We start from the raw sequence: 21,092 nt of genomic DNA on the forward strand, positions 1-21,092 counted from the left end.
ATGATTGTAATTATGGTGACGGCTAAAGGGTCATGTGAAGTTAGACTCTTCTGTGGTCTGTGTAGTTATCTGTTATTACTTTTTGTCATTGTACCAATAACTCTTTTAAACACCTTATTAGCTACCTGTTAAGTCCTCTAATTTTATTAAGAACCTGCCCTGAACTATGGCTGATTTCCCATGATAAGGGGTAGAGAAAACATACACACCTGCATATTTTTTAAGAAGTTAAAAATTTAGCTGACATTGGATTGGATTGGATTAACAAAAGTAATTTTTCTTATTAGGAAGTGGTATAATTCTAACTCTTTTCCTAGCTGGTGATCCTTCTGATTACACAGAGAAATGGACTTTGAAAAACTTCATGGTTTAGATGGTTGTAAGATTTTAATAATTAACAAAGTGTCATTTCTTCAGATAATGCCTTCTGGTAACAGAATAGAAGTTCAGAGGTAAAAAGCCTCATTGAACTTTTATTGATTCTGCCTAATGAACTAAGGGATAGTAAGAAATCAACAATGCTTTTCAAATTATATTTTATCCCTTTATGAAAACCATGGTATCAGTCAGACATGGTCACTTAATAGAAACACTTAGGCCTTGTCATCCGAGAACACTGCCTCCACACATAGAATTCTGAGTTTTTATATAAACATAAAATTGGGGGAAAATCATTGTATTTCAGTTTGAAGAATTTAGGGGAAGTATATACACACATTTCATTTTACTTATTTTTAAAATGGGAAGCTAAGGATCTCCTTCAGGCCTCAGGAATGGCTGTCAGCTCCCATCCTTGTGGCCTTTCTCACCATTTGTCTTTTCATGAGCTTTCCTTTCACTTGTTTGATCTCTACTTAAATATTTCAGATTTGATTTTCTAATATGTGACATATTAATCTTTTAATTTTCTAAGATACCTAGTTTTTGAAAAATTTATTCCAATTAAACCTAAAAAACAACCAACAACTAGATTGAATTCATCCTTCCTTAAGAAAAAATATGTAATTCAAAGAGTTAAACTCTGTCTGGACCCAAGAAGTGCAGCAAGAGTTGAAGATACAGCTCAGTAGATAAAGTACTGATTGGTGCATAAGCATGAAACCTGAGTTTGAATCCCCAGAACTCAAGAGAAAGCCCCCTGCAGTAGCACATGTCTGTAATCCTAGTGCTCCCATAGAGAGATGAGAGGTAGAGACAGGAGAGTCCCTAGAAACTCATGGCCAGTTATCCTGGGCAAAGATATGTCCAGGAGCATACACAGTGGGTAACACAAAGACACACTGCTTCAATGTCAAAAGTAATTGACCCACATTCAAGGTTGTACTCTGACCTCCACATACACAGTGTGGTATACGCATGCCCTCACTAACACACACACAAACAGGCACACACACAGATAATACATACATATACACAAGAAGCATGATGTAGCTAGAGTTTTCCTGCCTGGCCCACAGTCAGGACAAATCTCTGTCACCCACCAGTCCCACAGCCACTCAGACCCAACCAAGTAAACACAGAGATTTATATTGCTTACAAACTGTATGGTGTGGCAGGCTTCTTGCTAACTGTTCTTATAGCTTAAATTAATCCATTTTTATAAATCTATACCTTGCCACGTGGCTTGTGGCTTACCAGCATCTTCACATGCTGCTTGTCATGGCGGCGTCTGGCAGTGTCACCCTGCCTCAGCCTTCCGCTTCCCAGAATTCTCTTCTCTGCTTGTCCCGCCTACTTCCTGCCTGGCCACTGGCCAGTCAGTGTTTTATTTATTGACCAATCAGAGCAATTTGACATACAGACCATCCCAGAGCAGCATGACAAGACTATGAGGAATATCAACTCTACCAAAGATATTTTGGCAAAGACGTGATTTTTTTTTACTTTTTCTAAATATTGTCTTGGTTAATCTTAGCTGTCAACATGACTGGATTGAGAGATGCCAAGAAAATTGGCAGTCAGCCTCTGGGTATTGTGTCTTTGATGGTTTTTCTAGACAATTAATATGAAGACTGGTAACCTGAGTAGGAAGATCTGTCCTCAACATGATCTGAGCTCTGGCTAGATGAGAACTCCTTCATGTACTGACTTGATCCTTCCTGAGTGGGTACATTGCTGTTGTTGTTGCCAGTGGCCATCAGACATTGGCAGTTCTTTAACCTTTGGATGCCAGCTCACATCAGCAGCTCTCCAAGGAGCTTCCAGACCTTCAACCCCTGATTGGAGATGCATCATTGGTTCTCTGGGTCTCAGCTTCTTGGACTGAGCAGCTACTGAGTTCTCTGGTTTCTCACCTATGGATAGCCATTGTGGGATTATTCAACCTATTGGTGAAATTATTTAGGCCATTCCACGTAGTTAAAAGGAAGATGGCTACCCACTACACAACCTCTATTCAGACAAGCCAATGTAATAAATCCTTTCATGTGTCTGTCTGTCTATGTGTGTCTGTGTATGTTAACTCTCCTTTGGAGAACCCTGATTTGTACTTTTCCTTTACTTAGACTAATAGCATTCAGCTTTGCATTTATATCTCCCAAATCTCTCTGCCTTTCAGTATGTACCACCACAAATATGTTATCTCCTTCCTAGGTCTCCACTAGTTTCTCCTTCAGCTGCCCTTCCTCTTAGGCTTTTTCTTCTTCACTCAGCAGAAGAACTTTGTGTGGCCAATTCTTGCTCTAAAATGGGTATTTGAGAGTTATATTACAATTGTGTTAAGACTTCTCTTTTCTTTTTTAATTAAATTTTAATTATATCATTTTCTTCTCTTTGTTCCTTCCAATCTCTCCCATATATACTCCACCCTGTTTGCTCCCTCTCCAGATTATGGCCTCTCTTTCTTTTAGTTGATACTGTTTTACACACACACACACACACACACACACACACACACACACACACACGCACACGCACACCTACAGATAAAAATACAAACTTCTCAATCTGTGTAATGTTAATCATATGTATATGGTTTCAGGGCTTACTGCTTGGTTTTAGGTAACCTATGAGGGGGTTCATCTTTGGGGAGCACAATTTTTCCTACTCTCAACATAACTCTTCAGATAAGCCTGAAGTATAGATTTTCCTAAGTAGGATGTATCTCTGACTCACTTTTGATAACCTAAAATGAGTTTACATTTGAATAGGTACTTTTTCAGAAGATATAAGTGTTTAGTTTTGTCAAGGTCCAATGGATTCAGACACTGTTTTGGTCTTGGGGAGTTTGTTTTATTAAAGTTGGATATGATTGGTTTGGTTTAGTTTGGTTTTTAGTGATGGGGATGAACACTGGGCCTTTGTACTTGTTAGGCACACTACCACAGAGCTTTACCCCAGCCTGTGTTCTAAACACTTTAGAACACCTAGATTTGAATCATCTTTTCTATAAACAACTTTATAATCTTCTTGGAAATCACCTTACTCAGAGATATTACTGAGTGTATCCAGACTGGAGTCCTCTATATGGATAAGAAATAGTGATATTCTGACACACATGTTTTGGTTTTGGCCACTGTTTGGCTTATAATGCCCTCTCCAAAGTGGGTCCTAGATACACGTCTTCCACCAATACTGCCATTTTGTTTTAGAGCCAACCTTATAGAAATTCCCTGACTTAAGATCCTCACCCCGGAAGGGTCCTGTCCCATTCCTAGAGGGAGGAGGCTAAGAAGAACAATGGGGCAGACAGTCCTTGCTGGGTTTCCCCATCCAGCCTGCTAGCAATTATGCCTGTGTAGTAAAATATCCATAAAACCCAAGGAGGATGGGTTTTGATCTTCTGAATAGCTGAGCATGTGGAGGTTACTATAGTGTGGCATACCCAGGGTGGGCATGGGAGCTCCACACCCCCACCCCCCGACTTTGCCTCTGCATATTGCTTCAGTATGTGGAATATCCTGAGTAATAAACTAATGAGCAGAGGCCAATGTTCTCTTAAGTTATGTGAGCTGCTCTAACAGGCACTGCTGAGCTAAACTGAGGCTTGCAATTGGCATCTGGAGTCAGGGAAATGCTAGTCTTAGAGAGATGTTGCCAAAATTAAATTAAAGGATACCAAGTGCATGGCCACTAGTATCTGCTGCTAGTGCAGAAAACCCTTACACACTGAAAGCAGAAGCCTTTTGTGTGGATTGTAGTGTGAGAGCAGAAGGAAAATACTTTGTTTTCCTTAAACATAGAAATACTTGCAGGTTTGTGAGGAACCCTACACCTCCATATCTAATCTGCTGACTGACTTTCTAATACACATTTCTTGATGCCAGTCATTGTTGCTGATGGGATATGAACTTACTGTAACTTAACCTCATGTGTATCTGTTCTTTATTTATGTATGTTACAAGTGACTTGAGGATTAAGATCATAACATATGCTTCTAAATATGACCACCACCACTTAGCAATGGCAACAGGAGTGGGCATTCACCAAATGCTTGTTACTGAAATCCCTTATTAAAATACAGCATAAAGTAGATCCCTACCATCATTTTTACAATAAAACTTCAACTCAGCTACTCAAATTAAAGTAGTCACACTGGCATGTAATGCAGAAGGATTAGTCAGGTTTTAGCAACATGCCTGTTGGTTATTCATCATTGTTGGTCATAGTGCTGGCACAGGAAGCTACTTAATAAAGGAGCATATGGAGAATGGAGTAAGGAAGATGCCCTGTCCCATGCCTGAAGTCAAATTGTGACTTTTATTTTCAGTCTCCCACAGTTATGTGAAACTCCCACAGTTTCTTCGGTTTTTTTTTTAAACATTTATTTAGTGTGTGTGTGTGTGTGTGTGTGTGTGTGTGTGTGTGTGTGTGTGTGTTTCACCATGCATGGCGCATGCGTGCGTGGGTGTGTGTGGGTGTGGGTGTGTGTGGGTGTGTATAGAGTTTGTAGAAATCATTGCTCCACTTCTACCACATGTGGTCTGGGGATTGAACTCAGGTTGTCTGCTGGGCCACCTACCAGCCAAGTTCTGTGAAATTTCATGCTAGAGACTGGACATGGAGGTACACATTTATATAGTACCAGCACTCCAGAGTCTGAAGCAAAATTGTAAGTTCAGTACCATCCTATGCTACATTCTGAGTTTTAAGCTAGCCTAGAACACAAAGTGATCCTGTCAAAACCAAGAAAACCACCACAAAATAAAGTTGCTTTAGACACAGTTGTTAAACCTTCTGGGAAGAAAGGAGCTAGAGTTGCCAACGTCAGTCTCCTCTTCTTCCCACAACATATTCTGGATTTGAATCTGCTTGTGTTTTCAGGCCTGCCATTTTTATAACATGCAGAAAATGTGACTGGTGTATATTTGGGTGAGTCCTCTAACCAGTTGGGTTTTCCTCCCAGACGATGGCTTAAGGCTTAAGAGTAGCTTTTAAATGTACATTTTTGTTGACTACAGAGACCTGCATTATGATAACCTTACATAATTAATTTGAATATTTTCACCCTTGTGAAAAGATCCTTAAATAGTTTTGTCACTTTGGACCCAGCTGCCATTTGAATGAATTTACTTACACTGTGCTGTCTGTTTTGATAGTACTCCCCGTTCCTTGTATTACAAAGATAAGCAAATTTATGCCTTTGTGTGTGCTTACAGTTTGGCCCTTAACCAAAGAGATCTGTTTTTAAGTCTTTTGTTTAAACAGATGTGTAAACAAAACATTGCAGCCTCAGACTTCAATGTTTAAGGCTTGATGAAGACAGAAACTGAAAGGACACTTGATTTGTAGTCTTCGTGGCATATGTGGTGTGATCAGGATGATGGAAGAGTATGGCCACACATGATGATGACCTTAGAGTGTCTTTAGAGCTCTGTGCTAGTCTTAGGAACAAGCTGTAGGCTCCAGACTTTTCTGGGATAGGCAGGTCATCCTCTGTTTATCTTAGAACTAGCCTTCTGAGTTGAGCCTTCCTCCATCATGACTTTCCACTGCCTTTAAGATCTCCTCTTAGTTCCAGTTTCCTATTACTGATCAAGCCTTCTGGAGACTTCAGCGTTGCCGGTACATACACACTGTTCTTTTCTGGTGTGCTTTAAAAGGAACCAGCTCCATAGCTAGATCCCTTCCATATCTGCCCAGTGGAAGATTTCACTATTTCCTGCTAGCCTGCCACGTATAGGCTATCCTGCCTGGGCACTACTCTGAGCATCCTTCCTCTGCAGTGTGCAGGGAAAAGTGAGCTGGGGTGATACTATATGCTGGTGATGGATGCGGCCCCAGAACTAGCCCCAAGAGAGATTATCCATAATACCTTTATACCTTTTCTGTAAAGTAGGAGCTAGAGGCTTTTCTTGGAGTTTTATTGCTGTGAAGAGACATCAAGACCATGGTAACTCTTATAAAGGGAAACATTTAGTTGGGGCTAGTTTACAGTTCAGAGGTTTAGTCCAGTATCATCATGTAGGGAAGCTTGGCAGCATGCAGGCAGACATGGTACTAGAGAGATAACTCAGAGTTCTACGTCCCGATCTGTAGGCAGCAGGAAGAAAGCGAGCCACTGGGCCTGGCTTGGGCTTCTGAAATGCCAGAGCCCATCCCCAGTGACACACTTCATCCAACAAGGCCCCATCTACTCCAACAAGGCCACACCTCCCAATAGCGCCACTCCCTGTGAGGCTGAGGGCCATTTTCGTTCAGACCACAGCAGGCTCTTCATGATTGTCTTCAAAAGTTAGCCTCACAGTGGACATTGTGGCAAGCTTGTATAACCACAACATTCTGAAGGTGGAGGCAGAAGTACTCAAGTTCAAGGCTAGGTTGGGCTACATGATTAGTTTTAAGGCCACCTGAAACTACATTGAAAAACCTGTGTCAAAAATAAATAAATTCCTCACTCTCCTGGATTTTCATCTCTTGACCCATTTGTTACAGGAGGTGGTTATGAGGGCCTTTTCCCATCAAATTCTCATTCCCTTATTATTCCTATGCAAGTGCCCTCTATGGTTCTTTAGCAGTTTACTTCTAAATTTATTTTTCACTTCAATCAATGTTAATAAAAAGAGGTTTTTGTTTTTTAAACATTCTCTGAACTATATAGTGCTATTTCCTGGTATATACAGTCCATATGTGACTGAATAAACAGAAAAATGAAAATGTAAGCATACAGCTGTGAGGTAGAAGGAACCTTCCTTTTGAAAGTATACTGACATTAAGGATTGCTATCTATAGTTTTCTTCTCCTCCTCCTCCTCCTCCTACTTTTTTTTTTTTTTTTTTTTTTTTTTTTGGTTTTTCGAGACAGGGTTTCCCTGTGTAGCTTTGTGCCTTTCCTGGAACTCACTCTGTAGACTAGGCTGGCCTCGAACTCACAGAGATCCCCTGGCTCTGCCTCCCGAGTGCTGGGATTAAAGGCATGTGCCACCACCGCCTGGCAGTTTTTTCTTCTTAACCCTTTCATATTGAAAAATCTGTAGTTTTCCTGTGTCTCAGGGAGCCACTGAGGTGGGGGGTGATAGGTGGGTTTGGGGGAGGGAGTAGGTCTTGTAGATTTCAGGGTCTGATGGCAGGTGTTGGTGGGGAGGCCTACCTGCAGGACTCTTCCCTGCTGGTCTGCAACTGGGGCAGTGATGACTGAGTGGGGGTGGGACACAACTTGTGCCCCAGGGCATAGGTCCTAGAGATAGAACTCTCTGAGTGGGAGAAGAGTCTCTCACCTCTTGGTCCAGTCAGAGCTGGCGGATTCTGTGTCTCAGGGAGCCACTGAAGTCTCAGGAGGATGAGCTTTTCTTTTCTTTTCTTTTTTTTTTTTTTAGTTGCATCTGAAATCAAATCCATTGCTTGAATGAAAAGGCACCTTGGCTCAGGCCTTTTTAATTATAGCACATGCATTTCACTAAAGGAATAAGAAGGAGAGCTATCAAGATGGCTTAGCAGGTAAAGGCCAGCAACCCTGGGACCCACATGATAGAAGAAAATAACTGACTTTCGAAAGTTGTCGTTTGTAGAAGTGTTTTATATAGATTAACTTTTATATACTAAAATGTAATAACAATTTTTTGTAAAAGCAACATACTATATTATACTATAAGTTTCAGTGCCATAACATTAGGTTCCACATAATTAGCTTAGCCTATTTTTGTCTTTATCTAAAGCTCTGAAAGGACAGCAGGAGTGTTCCCTTGTTTTCCCATTTTCAGCTGACTGTTCCATGTAGACTCTGCATGTCCAAAGAAGAAAGAGATGTTACCTACTGCTTATTAATTAAAATTATTACTTTATTGTCCTCTGATAAGTTCAACTTTATGAATAACTTCCTGGTTTCTGTTCAGTGCATCTTATCATCAGATGGATGTATTTAACTTTGTTTATATTATTGAGGAATGATTGCTGCATTTCTTCTGTTTGTGCAGTAATGTGGTGATATATTGTGTACCCTAATAAAATTTACCTGAAGATCAGAGAGACAAAGGAACAAGCCACCTCTTACCTCTAGGACTCTTCAGCCTAAAAAGCTTTCCTCAGCCAAAAGACTTCTAGCCAAATGAGCTTCCTCAACTGAAAAGGCTTTAGTTCCTGTCTTCATGCCTTATATACCTTTCTCCACCTGCGCTATCACTTCCTTCTTTGTGCTGGGATTAAAGGTGTGTGCCACCACTTTCTCTCCTAGACTGAGTCAATCTCATGTAGTCCAGGGTGGCTTTGAACTCACAGAGATCCAGACAGATCTCTGCCTCCCGAGTGCTAGGATTAAAGATGTGTGCCACCCCTGTCTAGCCTCTATGTCTAATCTAGTTGCTAGTTCTGTTCTCTGATCTTCAGGCAAGCGTTACTCCAGTTCTAAGAGATGTAATACCATCTTCTTACATCGTTATGCGGGCAAAACACTCATACACATAAAATAAATAAATCTTAAAAAAATTAAGATTAGTTTTGAATCTGGGTATGGTGTGGGACATCTGTAGTCCTAGCACTCAGGAGCAGAGATAGGAAGATTGTGAATTTGAGGCTAATCTGAGTTATACAACAAAACCATGTCTCAAAAGAAAAAGGAAATTAAATCATCTCAAAAGGAAAAAACTAATAAAAGTATTTTCATTATTGAAGTACTTTCTCAAGGTGAAGACTTACTTTGGCTCAGAGCTTCAGTTTGTCATGTGGAGAAGGCGTGTTAGAGTCTGTGACAGCAGAAGCGTGTGGCAGAGACTCCACACGTTTCGGCAAGTTAGGAAGAGGAGGATCAAAAGCAGGGCCAGGCTGTAACCCGCAATACTAACCCTAATGGTCTATGTCTGTCAGCAAAGCCTACATTCCTAAGGTTCCACAGCTTCCTCAGACAGTGCCACCAGCTGGGGACCAAATGTTCAAATTCATGAGCCTGTAGGAGCATTTCATATATAAACTGTAACAAATTTTTAGAGAAAATACTAGAGATGCCAGGTTCATGTTTGTAATTCTAGCACACAGGAGACAGGCAAGAATTGTGAGCTTAAGGCCAATGTGGGACTTACATAATGAGTTAAAGGCCAACCTGGGATATATACTGAAACACTGTCTTGACCAATTTACCAGTCAGTAGAAAGGAGGATAATTGTGGCTGTGCAGAAACAGGGTTTTTCCCTGATTCAACACCACCTCCATTGTGTTGGTCCCCCCTGCAAAAAAAAAAAAAAAAAAAACAGACTTCCCATGGGTATCCACTGAACATGGCCTAACAAGATACGATGAGACTGGGCGTACAGAAACTTCAGCTACTGGTTTTGCTTTCTTCCTTCACCTTGTAATTGCAAAGCTTTCCATCCAGTTCTAACCTAGCTATCCAGTTGCTGCCTGTCCTACTCTCTAGGAGAAGAAAGGTGTTTCTAGCTTGATGCCTTGAGTCACAAGAGCAGCTTTACCCCATCCTAATGTTAAAGGGGACAGCATTACTTTTAAACCTCCTCTGTAACAAGAGCACCAAGATGTTTATAAATTCATATGGATAGTATTTTTCAAAAAGAATAGGATTTTTAAAAACTACATAAATGGAGCTTCCATGTAAACCAGCAGTTCATAATTGTTTCTGCTCACATACACCTTCTGAGAAAGTCCTAGGTTATTCTGTCTGAGAGATGTATGGATGCTCACATACATATTCTGCAAATGCAGCTTCAGAAGGTTCAAGGGTACCTTTCTCTGTGGTCCCTAGAATCTTCATAGGATCAGTGGACTCTAGCAAAGGACCCTTAGTAAGAAAAAGTTCCATAGTCCCTAAGATTCTTATCCATGGCTAATCTCTGGAATTTGTTAGTGTGTTACCTCACCTGACTAACAGAGAATTAAGATTGAAGGTGCAGTTGAGGTTGAATCAAGCTGACCTTGTTGACTGGATGGGTACTATTGAAGGATACTACCCAGCTGACCAGAATCCTTTGCCTTGAGTATCTGGCCAGACTTAGTCACGTCCATTCTCACCAACAGAATCCTTCCTGACTGTCCTCACAGGGTGGAGTGACCCTGAAAGAAGTGTTACAGGAAGACAAGACTGTGTTCTGCATCTGGGAGTTGGAAAAGAATGGAAATGAATTGTCCCCTAGAGCCTCAGAAAAGGAACATAACTCTGCCAGCACTTTGATTTTAGCCCAGTGAGACCTGTGTCAGACATACCTACAGAAATGTAAGGTCAGGAGTTTATGTTGTTTCAAGCCAGTAATACCATGGTAACTTGTTCTACAGCAATCAGAACATAATCCACTACCTCCATTCCACACTTATAATTCAGTATAAATGTGACAGCACAGACATTCCTGAAATCTTAATACAGTTGAGCTAAATACAAATTTATGTCTTACAACCTAATTTCAATAAAATAGTAAAATTATCTACTAAAATAGCAATTTGAAGTCATGTCTTTTTTAAAAAAATAATAAAATGTAGGATGTAGAATTCATGTGAGGGGGAAAATGATTTTTATCCTTTTAAGAATCTGGTTTTAAATTGTGAAATATTTCAGAAAATCTAATGACCCATTTATCCAGTATCTTTGGTTGCAAAGACTGAATTCTTGAAGGATTTATAAAACCAATTATTTAAATGTATATAAAATGTGAGCTTTTTATGTCAGAAAGAGCAATCACATAAACAATTGAAAAGAGCCATTGGCCAGCACCGTCTCTGCATGGGTTCAGAAATCACAGTGTAAGAGGAAGGAGAGTTCTTGGTTGGCTCAATTGCTCTTCTGTTTATTCTCTTTATGTTCATATTAGCATTCCTGTCTCTTAAAACAATGAACAGTAATTTCTGGGAATTTAGAAGCTGTCAGTAACTTGTAGTCCTCATCTTATTTTTGATGGAAATAAATACATAATAACCTCTTTTGGATTTATCGTAAAGATCAGTATTTTCTTCTCTTTATTGATAATGTCTTCAGACAATTTAAAAACATGATGACCTTAACAAAGGAGCTTTCAGTATTACTGACGGCTCTTAGCAGAGCTTCGATAGCACCTGTCTGCCTGGCACTGTTTGTGCATGGGCACCATCATAGATTCTGAAGATGTCTGTTTATCTTCATTAGAAATGGTTTGCATACAGTCACTTTAAAGTGGGGGGGGGTGTACAGCATACATTTTTTTTGTTTGTTTTAAAAACAAACATCGGAGCCGGGCGGTGGTGGCACATGCCTTTAATCCCAGCACTCGGGAGGCAGAGGCAGGCGGATCTCTGTGAGTTCGAGGCCAGCCTGGGCTACCAAGTGAGTTCCAGGAAAGGCACAAAGCTACAGAGAAACCCTTATGAAAGTAAGTTAATATATACATGTTGTTTTAGGAAAAGGAGGGGCTAAATGTACATAGTTTTTAAGTGGTCTTACCTCCTATATCCCTAGGAAATATGGCTTCCGTGTGTACCTAAGTGTGTTTGTATCTCAGATGCAGAGTAACAGGAGTATAATGGGTACTTAGACTACCCATGGGATCACAGTGCGCTCTCTACCTGTCTTGTGAACGGGCCATTTTGGTTCCCACCCGTCTCAGGGTTTCTGTTGCTGCGATGAAACACCATGACCAAAATACAAGTTGGGGAGTAAAGGGTTTATTTAGCTTATAGTTCCGCATTGTAGTTTATCGTTGAGAAAACCAGGACAGGAAACTCAAACAGCGCAGGAACCTGGAGGCAGGAGCTGATGCAGAAGCCATGGAAGGGTACTGCTTATTTGCTTGCACCCCATGGCTTGCTCAGCCTGCTTTATTATAGAATCTACAACCACATGCCAGGTGGTGGTCCCACCCACAATGGGCCCTCCCACATCAATCACTAATTTTAAAAAATGCCCTACAGCCCATCTGTAGCCTGATCTTATTGAAGCATTTTTCTCAATTGAGGCTTCCTCCTCTCCAGTGACTAGCTTGTATCAAGTTGACATAAAACTAGCCAGCCCACCATCAAAGAGAAAAAATTACTTTATTATCAACAACATGTAGCCAATGAATTCTTTTATGCTTGAAATTTCCCTTCTGTGTTTTTGAGATCATCTCTCTTTGTGTTATACAGATGGACCTCCACCAGACAGCCCTGCTTCAGCTTCTCAGGGAGCTTGAGAGTACAGGCATGCCCTGCAGTGCCTGCCCGAGCAGTCGTCCAGCTGTAGTCTGACTGGTGTGGGGTTGTAGGTGGCATCGCCTTGTGTGCATACTGAAGGCTTACCCTGTTCCATTCTGCTGGCACTAGTTAGAAGTCTTTTCTACCATCTCTCCCGCCAGTAGTTTTTAGACTACTCCCTTATCTGTAACCTAAAGGAAGACATTTATTTTCATTGTTCCTAGTGAAAATAGTCTCTCCTTTTTTAGTGTGAAGTTTTGTCGTCTTTAATTCTTTGCCCTATGGTTGTATTATCTCTCCTGTTTCCTGAATTCTGTCCGTGTACTTCTCAGTATGTTTCCCATCTCTTCTTCATTCAATACATACGCTACATTCTGAGTTATTTTATTACCCTAGTTGATCAGCTTATCATTGCAGATCTGTCTGTCTGCTGTCTAACCCATATGTTGTTTCTGTTTTATTTAAATTTATTTCTTAAAGCTTGTATTTGGCACTGTCTCAGGTGTGCTTATAAATGCCTTTCTGGGTTTTTCTTTTTCTTTTTTTTTTTTTTTTAATCTTTCACATAAGGTCATTGAAAGTGGCCTTCAGATTGCCTGATTCCCTGTCATCCTGGCTGCACCTGTGACTTAACAATGGCAGATCTTTAGTGTTCTTTATGACTTTCTGAATTCTTTTCCCCTCTGATTACAGGCCTTCTTTTTGATTATGGAAGCCTTCCTATACTGTTTTGGTATTTGTACCTCACTGGACTCTGGTTTTCGCTGGCTCTTGGCCAGTTGTTTAATGTTGATTTTCAGCATAGCTTTTCATACCAACCAGGATGTACAAAATCAGATTCTCCAGTTGCCACCAGCTGGCCATTCTGTTTTGTCTCTAGTGGTTCATGTCTGCAGGCCATGTTCTAAAGTACTCACCTATGGCCTGCTGGGCTCCCACTCATTGCTATCTCATTTCTTTGGTTTTGGAACCTAGAAAGTTTGATTTTCTTACTTTTGAACTTAAATATGCTTTTGTTGTAAATTTGTTTATATTATTTTTATTATTGGAATGGAATAGAACTTTCAACCTGGCCACACTTGCCTTTGAAATTAGAAGCATATAATATTTTTCCTGACCCACTATTTTAGGTCAATTCACACTAAACAAAATTATTGTAAAGTAAGTTTGGTTTTATTTATAACTTACAAACTGTAGACAGTGTATCTCTCTGTGTGTGTGTGTGTGTGTGTGTGTGTGTGTGTGTGTGTGTGTGTGTGTGTAGTTTGGTTTTGTCTATTTTTTTTTTTTTTTTTTGAAACGGGGTTTCTCTGTCTATCCCTGACTATCCTATAGACCAGGCTGGCCTCAAACTCACAGAGATGCACCTGTCTCTACCTCCTGAGTGCTGGGATTAAAGGTATGCACCACCACTGTCAAGCTGATGATATTTTTATAATACTGAATATTCTTCAGCCTAACAGAGGACTTATGAAATTGGTTTCCCTTTTTGTTACATAATGATTCAGTTTTCTAGGTTATATGCTTATATAAAATTAAACAAAAACTGCTTCATAACATTTACAAGAAACACAAATAAGGTAGACTTTTTTGGGTTTAATTTTTAATGTTATTTATTTACAGGGGCACATGTGTGTGCTGTAACATGCATATGTAGCTCAGGGGACAACTCTCTGGTATTGGTTCTCTCCTGCCTCCTTGTGGGATCTGGTTATCAGTTCTGCATGCAAGCATCTCTTCCTATTGACTGATCTCGAGTCCTGTTTTATTTTTGAGGTTGGGTCTCATTAGCTCAGGTTGGCCTGGTAGTCCATTATTCTTCTGAATGACCTTGAATGCCTGATCCATTTACCTCTACCTCCAAATTGCTGAGATTACAGGTGTGGACAACCACACACATCTTGCCTAGACAGACCAATTCTGAGCCTTTATTCATTTAATCGTTGGTTATTATCCTTAGGATAGTAGTTATCAGCCTGTGTGTCAGAACATTCACATCCTTGACAGTAGACAATAGACCACATTTTCCCATATTCTGTCCTTTTAAAGGTCTAGACTAACATCCTCCAATAGTTGCTTCAGTTGAATAATGTGATCTGCTTTACTATAAAGAGTATCTGGGAAATAAGTGTAATGTTCTTTGTATTATTGATCCAAAACTGTTTTTCCAGGCTTAGTTTTTACATCCTTTTTTTACAGACATACAAAAATGAGATGAATGCACACATAGTGACACCTACAGAGAAAGACCAGCCACCAAGTGATGGAAGCATTTCCTCTCCTCTGTGTGTATCCCACCCTGTAAGCCAGAAAAAGAAAGATGTCTACCGTACTAACCAGACCACCTTCATCATTGGAGAAACACCAAAAGGAATCCGCAGGTATGTTGTCTGTGGTAACTCTAGACTTAGGCTAATTCTCAGAAGAAGTATAGCTTCATAATAAAATATATAATGTATAACCATACCTCACATCCAAATTTCAGAAAATTAGAACTTTTCTATGTAAAAAATGCTTTTGAGACAGGATCTCACTAAGTAGCTCAAACTTGCCTGGAATTTGCTATCTATAGTTCAGGCTGGTATTATGAATCTCATGCCTTACCTTGCTAAGTTCTGGAATTACAGAGATGTAGGGGACTAACATGGAAATGGAGCAGTCTCCAGGGTTAGGTGAAGAAATGAGTAAGCTAGGGATCTCCACACACAGGCATTCATGTTACCAAGAATGTCATCAAGAGATGGTGAGGTGAACTCATAACCCTGGTCCATGTGGCCTCTGGACAGTGGAAAAGATACCAGCTCTTATTCACAGTTGATCTCTGAGCTGCCAGCAAGGAGCAGCAAGCCTGCAGTAACCAGTAGAGCTAGCATGTGGCAGCACCTCGTCCTGCCTGGCAAGCTTGCAACAGTGATTTCTGCAGGGCATGCTTTTTCATTGTGGCCAGTTACTCTTCTAGAAGGCTGACTATATTTCCCTAGTCATTAAAGAAACTTGGGTCTTGGTCCCTATAGCAGTGTGTGTTCAAAAGGAAGTATAATAGTGATTCCTTCTGGCTTCCTTTCATTGTTTACCCAGCCCACGAGGAAATGTCTTATGCTAGGTAGAAAGGTAAAGAGTGATGTTAGAATGCCAGGACCTGCTTGGGCACCCCACCTCTCCTGCTGCCATCATAGTCAGGTAGAGTCAAGGCAGTATCTTGTAGCAGCCACGTGATGGGCTTCTTTGGGCTTTCAGCACCTCTAGCCCTCAGAAAGCAAAGACAGTGGCATGGTGATGTCAGATGTGGTTCAGCTCCTTCCTAAGAGGAGAAATGTTTTGGAACTTTAGCCATCATAACTTCTGATAGACATGCTAATGGACTTCTAATTTGTTTTTCCCTTTTCCTAAAGCTACTCTACTAATTTTTTTTCTCACAAAAGTGGTCAGCTTGGCTGGGCAGTGGTGACGCACACCTTTAATCCCAGCACTCAGGAGGCAGAGCCAGGCGGAGTTCGAGGCCAGCCTGGTCTATAGAGTGAGATCAGGACAGCCAAGACTACACAGAGAAACCCTGTCTCGGGGAAAAAAAAAAAAAGAAAAGAAAAAAACAAAATAAAACAAACAAACAAAAAAAAAGAAAACAAAAATGGTCAGCTTATGTTCCTAATTATACCTTGCTTTTTCTTGAATTCTTAGAGAAAATTCTATTGAAATCACTCAAAAGTCCCTTGGGTTAAATAGTGTTGAAAGAGCACTCCTCTCAGGGGTGACCTGCCCCAGGGTCACAGGTGAGGTCATATATCATCTCAGCACAGCAGAGATAAAGTCATTTTGGCATCTGCTGAGACATCACCAAGTCTTGGATAAATAAAAAAAAATTTAAAAATCTTAAAACCCTCTTGGTCACTAAATCTTTATAAATAAGTACAAACATTTATTAGGTCCTAGAAATGGATTTGGAGATGAGTAATAGGCAGAATAATAATATCCTATTACTTGTGATGTGAAAGTAGAGCCCTTTAAGAGCATGCTTTTGTTCACAAGAACATGGGAAGTTTCCAGGACAGAAATTGGGGAGTTTTTACTTGTGCAATGAAATACACTGGGTAGGTATGACTATTGATCAGGTGTGGAATCTCTGAATTTGGAAGATGTGACAAGACACTAGTGAGCTCCAGAAGTCATGGCATTTATCTCAGCCACAAAAAACATGGGCACCACCACTACAACCACAAGAGACTGTAACCTGGCCTGGGAGGCAGAAACAAATGAACAGGAAACCACAAAGAGCAGTAGTGTTTAATGCTGCTACTTACATACATTAAAAAAAACCATTGTTTTACCCTAAGAATGTTTGTTGTATGTAGGAGAAAATTGAGGCAGTATGGGCGACATAGGGGGAACTCTGTCTCAAAACCAAAAAAAGAAAAAAGAGAGAGAAAAAGTAAGATGTTATTTGAAGAAGTGAACTGCCTTCCTAGAGTAAGATGCTAACAAACACGTCTATGTGTACATACACAAATGGGCCTTCTGGAACCCTGGTAAAGTGGAGGTAGAAAAAATATTTAGGTTCCTTGAGCCACAGACTGCTGCTTTCCAGAGTGATGGCCATGCAGCCCCACGATGCTAGCCACTTCCGCATTCCATCTGTTCTGCGGTGTTCTAGAGCCCCTAAGAACTAGCCTTGAGGGTTCCTAGCTCATCCTTACCTGGGCAGAGGTGGCCGTAGAGAACCCCTCCTGCCCTTCTAAGCACATAGGTACCCACTGTGCGTGCCAGTAAGAGCTGATTGTACCCTTTCACCAGGAGACGGCTTTGTTTTGCTTTGACTCCCTTAGCTAGACTGAGCTGCGTGAAGCAGGGGACTGGGTCTTTTTTGCTGTTGTATACTTTGTACAGTGCACATATGTGCACTTAGCATATAACAGGGCTTTGTTAAAAACTAGTAGAACTGCTATGTAAAGTGAAATACAACTCTAAAATCATGGTCCTTTAGCATGCTGCAGAACTGGCATTGGTTTTTATCTGAAAACAAATTTACAGATACTGAGGTCTCCCAACTTACAGCCCAAGCACAGCATCAGCAAAGTGATACACTGTATCTTATTTGTGAGTGGGAGGGGTAGAAGGCAGGGTCTCATGATACCCAGACTGGCCCCAAACTTAACCATATAGCTGAGGATAATCAAGAACTCAAGCCTCCTGCCTCCATAGTCAGAGTGTTGGGATGACAATCGTATGCAACCAAGCCTGGCTCAAAACTGGGATCTTTTGAAAATACTCTTGCATTAGTTCACTATTCTCTCACCTTATGAAGACATTAGCCATGTGGGGTTCATGCCTTACCCATGGCCTTACTTTAATCCTGTAGGTCATTTTGCTGGTGCTGATGTAGAGGATAGGCACAATTCAGACTTCAGGTCCTTCACTCTGGAAAGCAGCAGTCTGTGGCTCAGGGAACCTAAATAATTTTTCTACCTCCACTTTACCAGGGTTCCAGAAGGCCCATTTGTATATGTACACATAGACATGTTTGTTAGCATCTTACTCTAGGAAGGCAGTTCACTTCTTCAAATAACATCTTACTTTTTTCTTATTTATTTGTTTTTTATTTTTATTTATTAATTTTTTTGGTTTTGAGACAGAGTTCCCCCTATGTCACCCATACTGCTTCAGACTTTCTGTCCTCTTGAGTACTAGGCTTGTAGGTATGCACCAACATGCTCAGTAAAATAGTGTCTGCTTTCCAAGATTAGTTGTCTGCATTAAAGTTGAATCAATTGAGAAAAAAATATATATATACTGAGAGAGCTTTCTTTTAAGCTCAGTAAAAAGTCATGTGAAATTCTATACTGAGAAAGAAGGGGAAAGGAGATACTTTATTTTTTTCAGGATTTTCTATTTATCAAAGCCATTCTTTAACAATATTATTCTATGGGACTTGAATGCAATATAGATTCTCAAATACAGATTATATAAATGATGATTCTCATGTCAGTCATAAATTGACTGACTGGAGGAGTAGCCTGCTAGGCTCTCATGATTGCTAGAAAATACATAATAGTATAAATCAGAGTCACCTAAAAAGCTGATGATTTAATAAGCTAAAAGACCATTTCTGGTAGCATTAGGGAAGAGGCACATTCTCCTAGGCTGGAATTAAAGGACAAGGTGCATTGCTTTGCCTTGATGTTTCCTGTGACTGCTAACGAGCACATTGGAAGTTCTTAACTCCACTGCAGTGTGTGCATGCCACAGAGCATGTGTAGAGGCCGGAGGACAACTTTCTGGAGTTGGCTCTCTCTTTCCACCCTTACATGGGTTGCAATTGAATGCACGTCCTCACTTGTACTTGCTGAGCCATCTCAACAGTTTCCTGATTACACTTAAAAATAAAATGTAAATGTAATAAAAATAATAACTACTGACTTTATCCAATCTTTAGAAAGCAGTTTGAAGAAATGGCCTCTTACTACAAGTCATCTGTGCAGGAGTTTGCTAGACAGGTAACCAGTACCACATCTGAAGAGCGACAGAGGATGCTCAGGGACTTCTACAGTCCTCAGCACCCAGAGGTAAAGGAGTTCTTTGTGAGTTCTGCTTCAGAGTTGATCAGATCTGTACACAAGGAAGAAGAGAGGATCAAGAATAAATCCAGAGAAAAAGAATCTCTTTCAAAAGAAAGGCCCTCGAATTATACTTTGTCATGCAGTGAGTCCACCAACAAAATGTCTCAAGTTCATAACCCAAAACTATGTAAAGGAAAGTCAATCAGATTTCAGAATCATGGTTCCCATGGAGAAGAGACATTTTCTAGTGATGCAAAAATTAAGAAATCGTCTGTCAGCTTTACTCAAGAGATTGACAGTGAGCGTAATGACCACACACCTAAGAACACCATGACACTCTTCTGTCCAAGTAGCAAGTCTGAAACCCCAGAGACAGAGCTAGAAGATTCCCCAGGACATCAGCAGGACCTCACAAGAGCATGCAGTTCAAGAAACAGACCACTTTTCAAGTTGGGAAACAAAAGGATAGAAAACCCAGTGTCAGAAAACACTCCTGTGGAAGGCTTACTTGGTGACACCTCTATTCTTCATGACCTCTTTAAAAGCCGTGGGGAAGGTCCTGCACAGCTGCCAAAGAATGTTCTTTCAGGACCTGTGGCAAAAGCAAAGCAGAGACCAAAAGATTTCTGGGACATCTTGAATGAGCAGAATGATGACAGTCTTAGCAAACTCACTGACTTGGCAGTGATAGAGACTCTGTGTACAAAAGTGCCCTGCTCCACAGCCTCCGAAAGGAAAGATGAACTAGAAGCTTCCCTTTGGAAAGCAAATGAGAAGTTTTTGTGGAAGACATTTAACTCAGATGATGATGAAAACATAGCCAATACAGAGAGAGAATAGAACCTGGATGTGCCATTAAATTGGTGTACTGGTGAACTGCCAGCCCTGTTTATGGTACTGTATGTAGGTAGCATCCTGAGCAGTTGTTTGCAGACTTGCTTATTAAATTATTGCTTTAGGCTTATTTTAACATCCTAAAATTTTATCATGGGTTTTCTTTCCTTAGTATATGTTTTAATCACTAATGCCCAATTTATACAGTGCCCAGGACTTCATATACACCAAAAAGCACTCTGGCCAACTCAGCTACATCTCCTGCCCCTGATTCCATCTTTGGAACAAATGTGATTGTATCATATTATAAACCCCTATTATTAAATGAAGCCCTGGGCATCCTCCCTCCTGTGTGATTCTGTAACCTCACATGAATGACTTGCCCTGTGTTTGCCCACTCCTCATATGAAAGATAACAGGATTGAGCCAGATTAACATAGCCTTCCACTTTTAAACTCTTCCAGAATGTCCCAAATCAGGTGGCAGCCACTGCACTCTTCTCGCTGGCATTAGGAAGTTATTGTTTTCCTTCTTCCTTGGAATTATGTTCTAGTACTATTGAATTGTTTTAGACAAAAATTAGAAATGAATATGTGGTATTATGTTAAAATGGTAATTTTATAACTGCTCAGAGTAACGTATAAGTTTGTGAGCTGTGATGCTAAAGTAATGGGATTGTTATCATTGGCCAGAGTATCAACGCCTTAACTTTTCATATTACTATGATTTAGTAAATGTAAATAAAGCTTTGTATTTTAACTTTGTATTTCTTAAGTGGAAGGAAATGAATAGACATTCGATTTTTAATTGAAACCTTTCATTGAATTTAATATATGTGGTTTACACACTGAAATGTGCTCATTGTTGGATTTATTTACTTGTAGTGTTTTCTCAGTGTTGTGGTCTGTGATAGGTGCTTGACTATATAGGTGACAGTATAGGTGAAGGCAAGGAGGTCCTTCTGTAAAGCACCCTGTCTGCATAGCCCCTGGCATTGTGACTGGCACATCAAGGGTGTCATGCTGGTACCTGCCCACATTCAGCTAAGCTTGCAGGACTGATGCAGGAACTGTCCATCCAGAAAATAGTAGGCTCTCCAGATTCCCCCCACACTGGAGTATTTTAAACTTCTCTTACTACTTTGTTCTGCTACTGTAAGAACCTCGTGAACCTGTTACAGTGTGGAACACAG

The 21,092-nt window shown here is 40.4% G+C and overlaps 1 protein-coding gene across 7 annotated transcripts in view; it reads left to right on the forward strand.

The window, feature by feature from the left end:
• The window catches only part of Ercc6l2 (ERCC excision repair 6 like 2), an 89,043-nt gene extending 68,290 nt beyond the window's left edge, over positions 1-20,753 (forward strand). For 5 of the 7 annotated variants that reach the window (XM_006981728.4, XM_076573543.1, XM_076573545.1 and 2 more), the window contains 2 exons: positions 14,715-14,896; positions 18,943-20,753. In XM_006981728.4, the coding sequence (XP_006981790.1) occupies positions 14,715-14,896; positions 18,943-19,906 (1,146 nt within the window). In that variant the 3' untranslated portion in view covers positions 19,907-20,753. Of the gene's footprint in view, positions 1-7,753; positions 7,875-10,421; positions 10,599-14,714; positions 14,897-18,942 lie in introns of all 7 variants that reach the window. The other 2 variants (XR_013051715.1, XR_013051716.1) reach the window with 2 other exon arrangements.
• The last annotated feature ends 339 nt before the right edge of the window (positions 20,754-21,092 follow it).

This window comes from Peromyscus maniculatus, chromosome 5 (assembly GCF_049852395.1).
Source record: "Peromyscus maniculatus bairdii isolate BWxNUB_F1_BW_parent chromosome 5, HU_Pman_BW_mat_3.1, whole genome shotgun sequence".
NCBI lineage: Eukaryota > Metazoa > Chordata > Mammalia > Rodentia > Cricetidae > Peromyscus > Peromyscus maniculatus.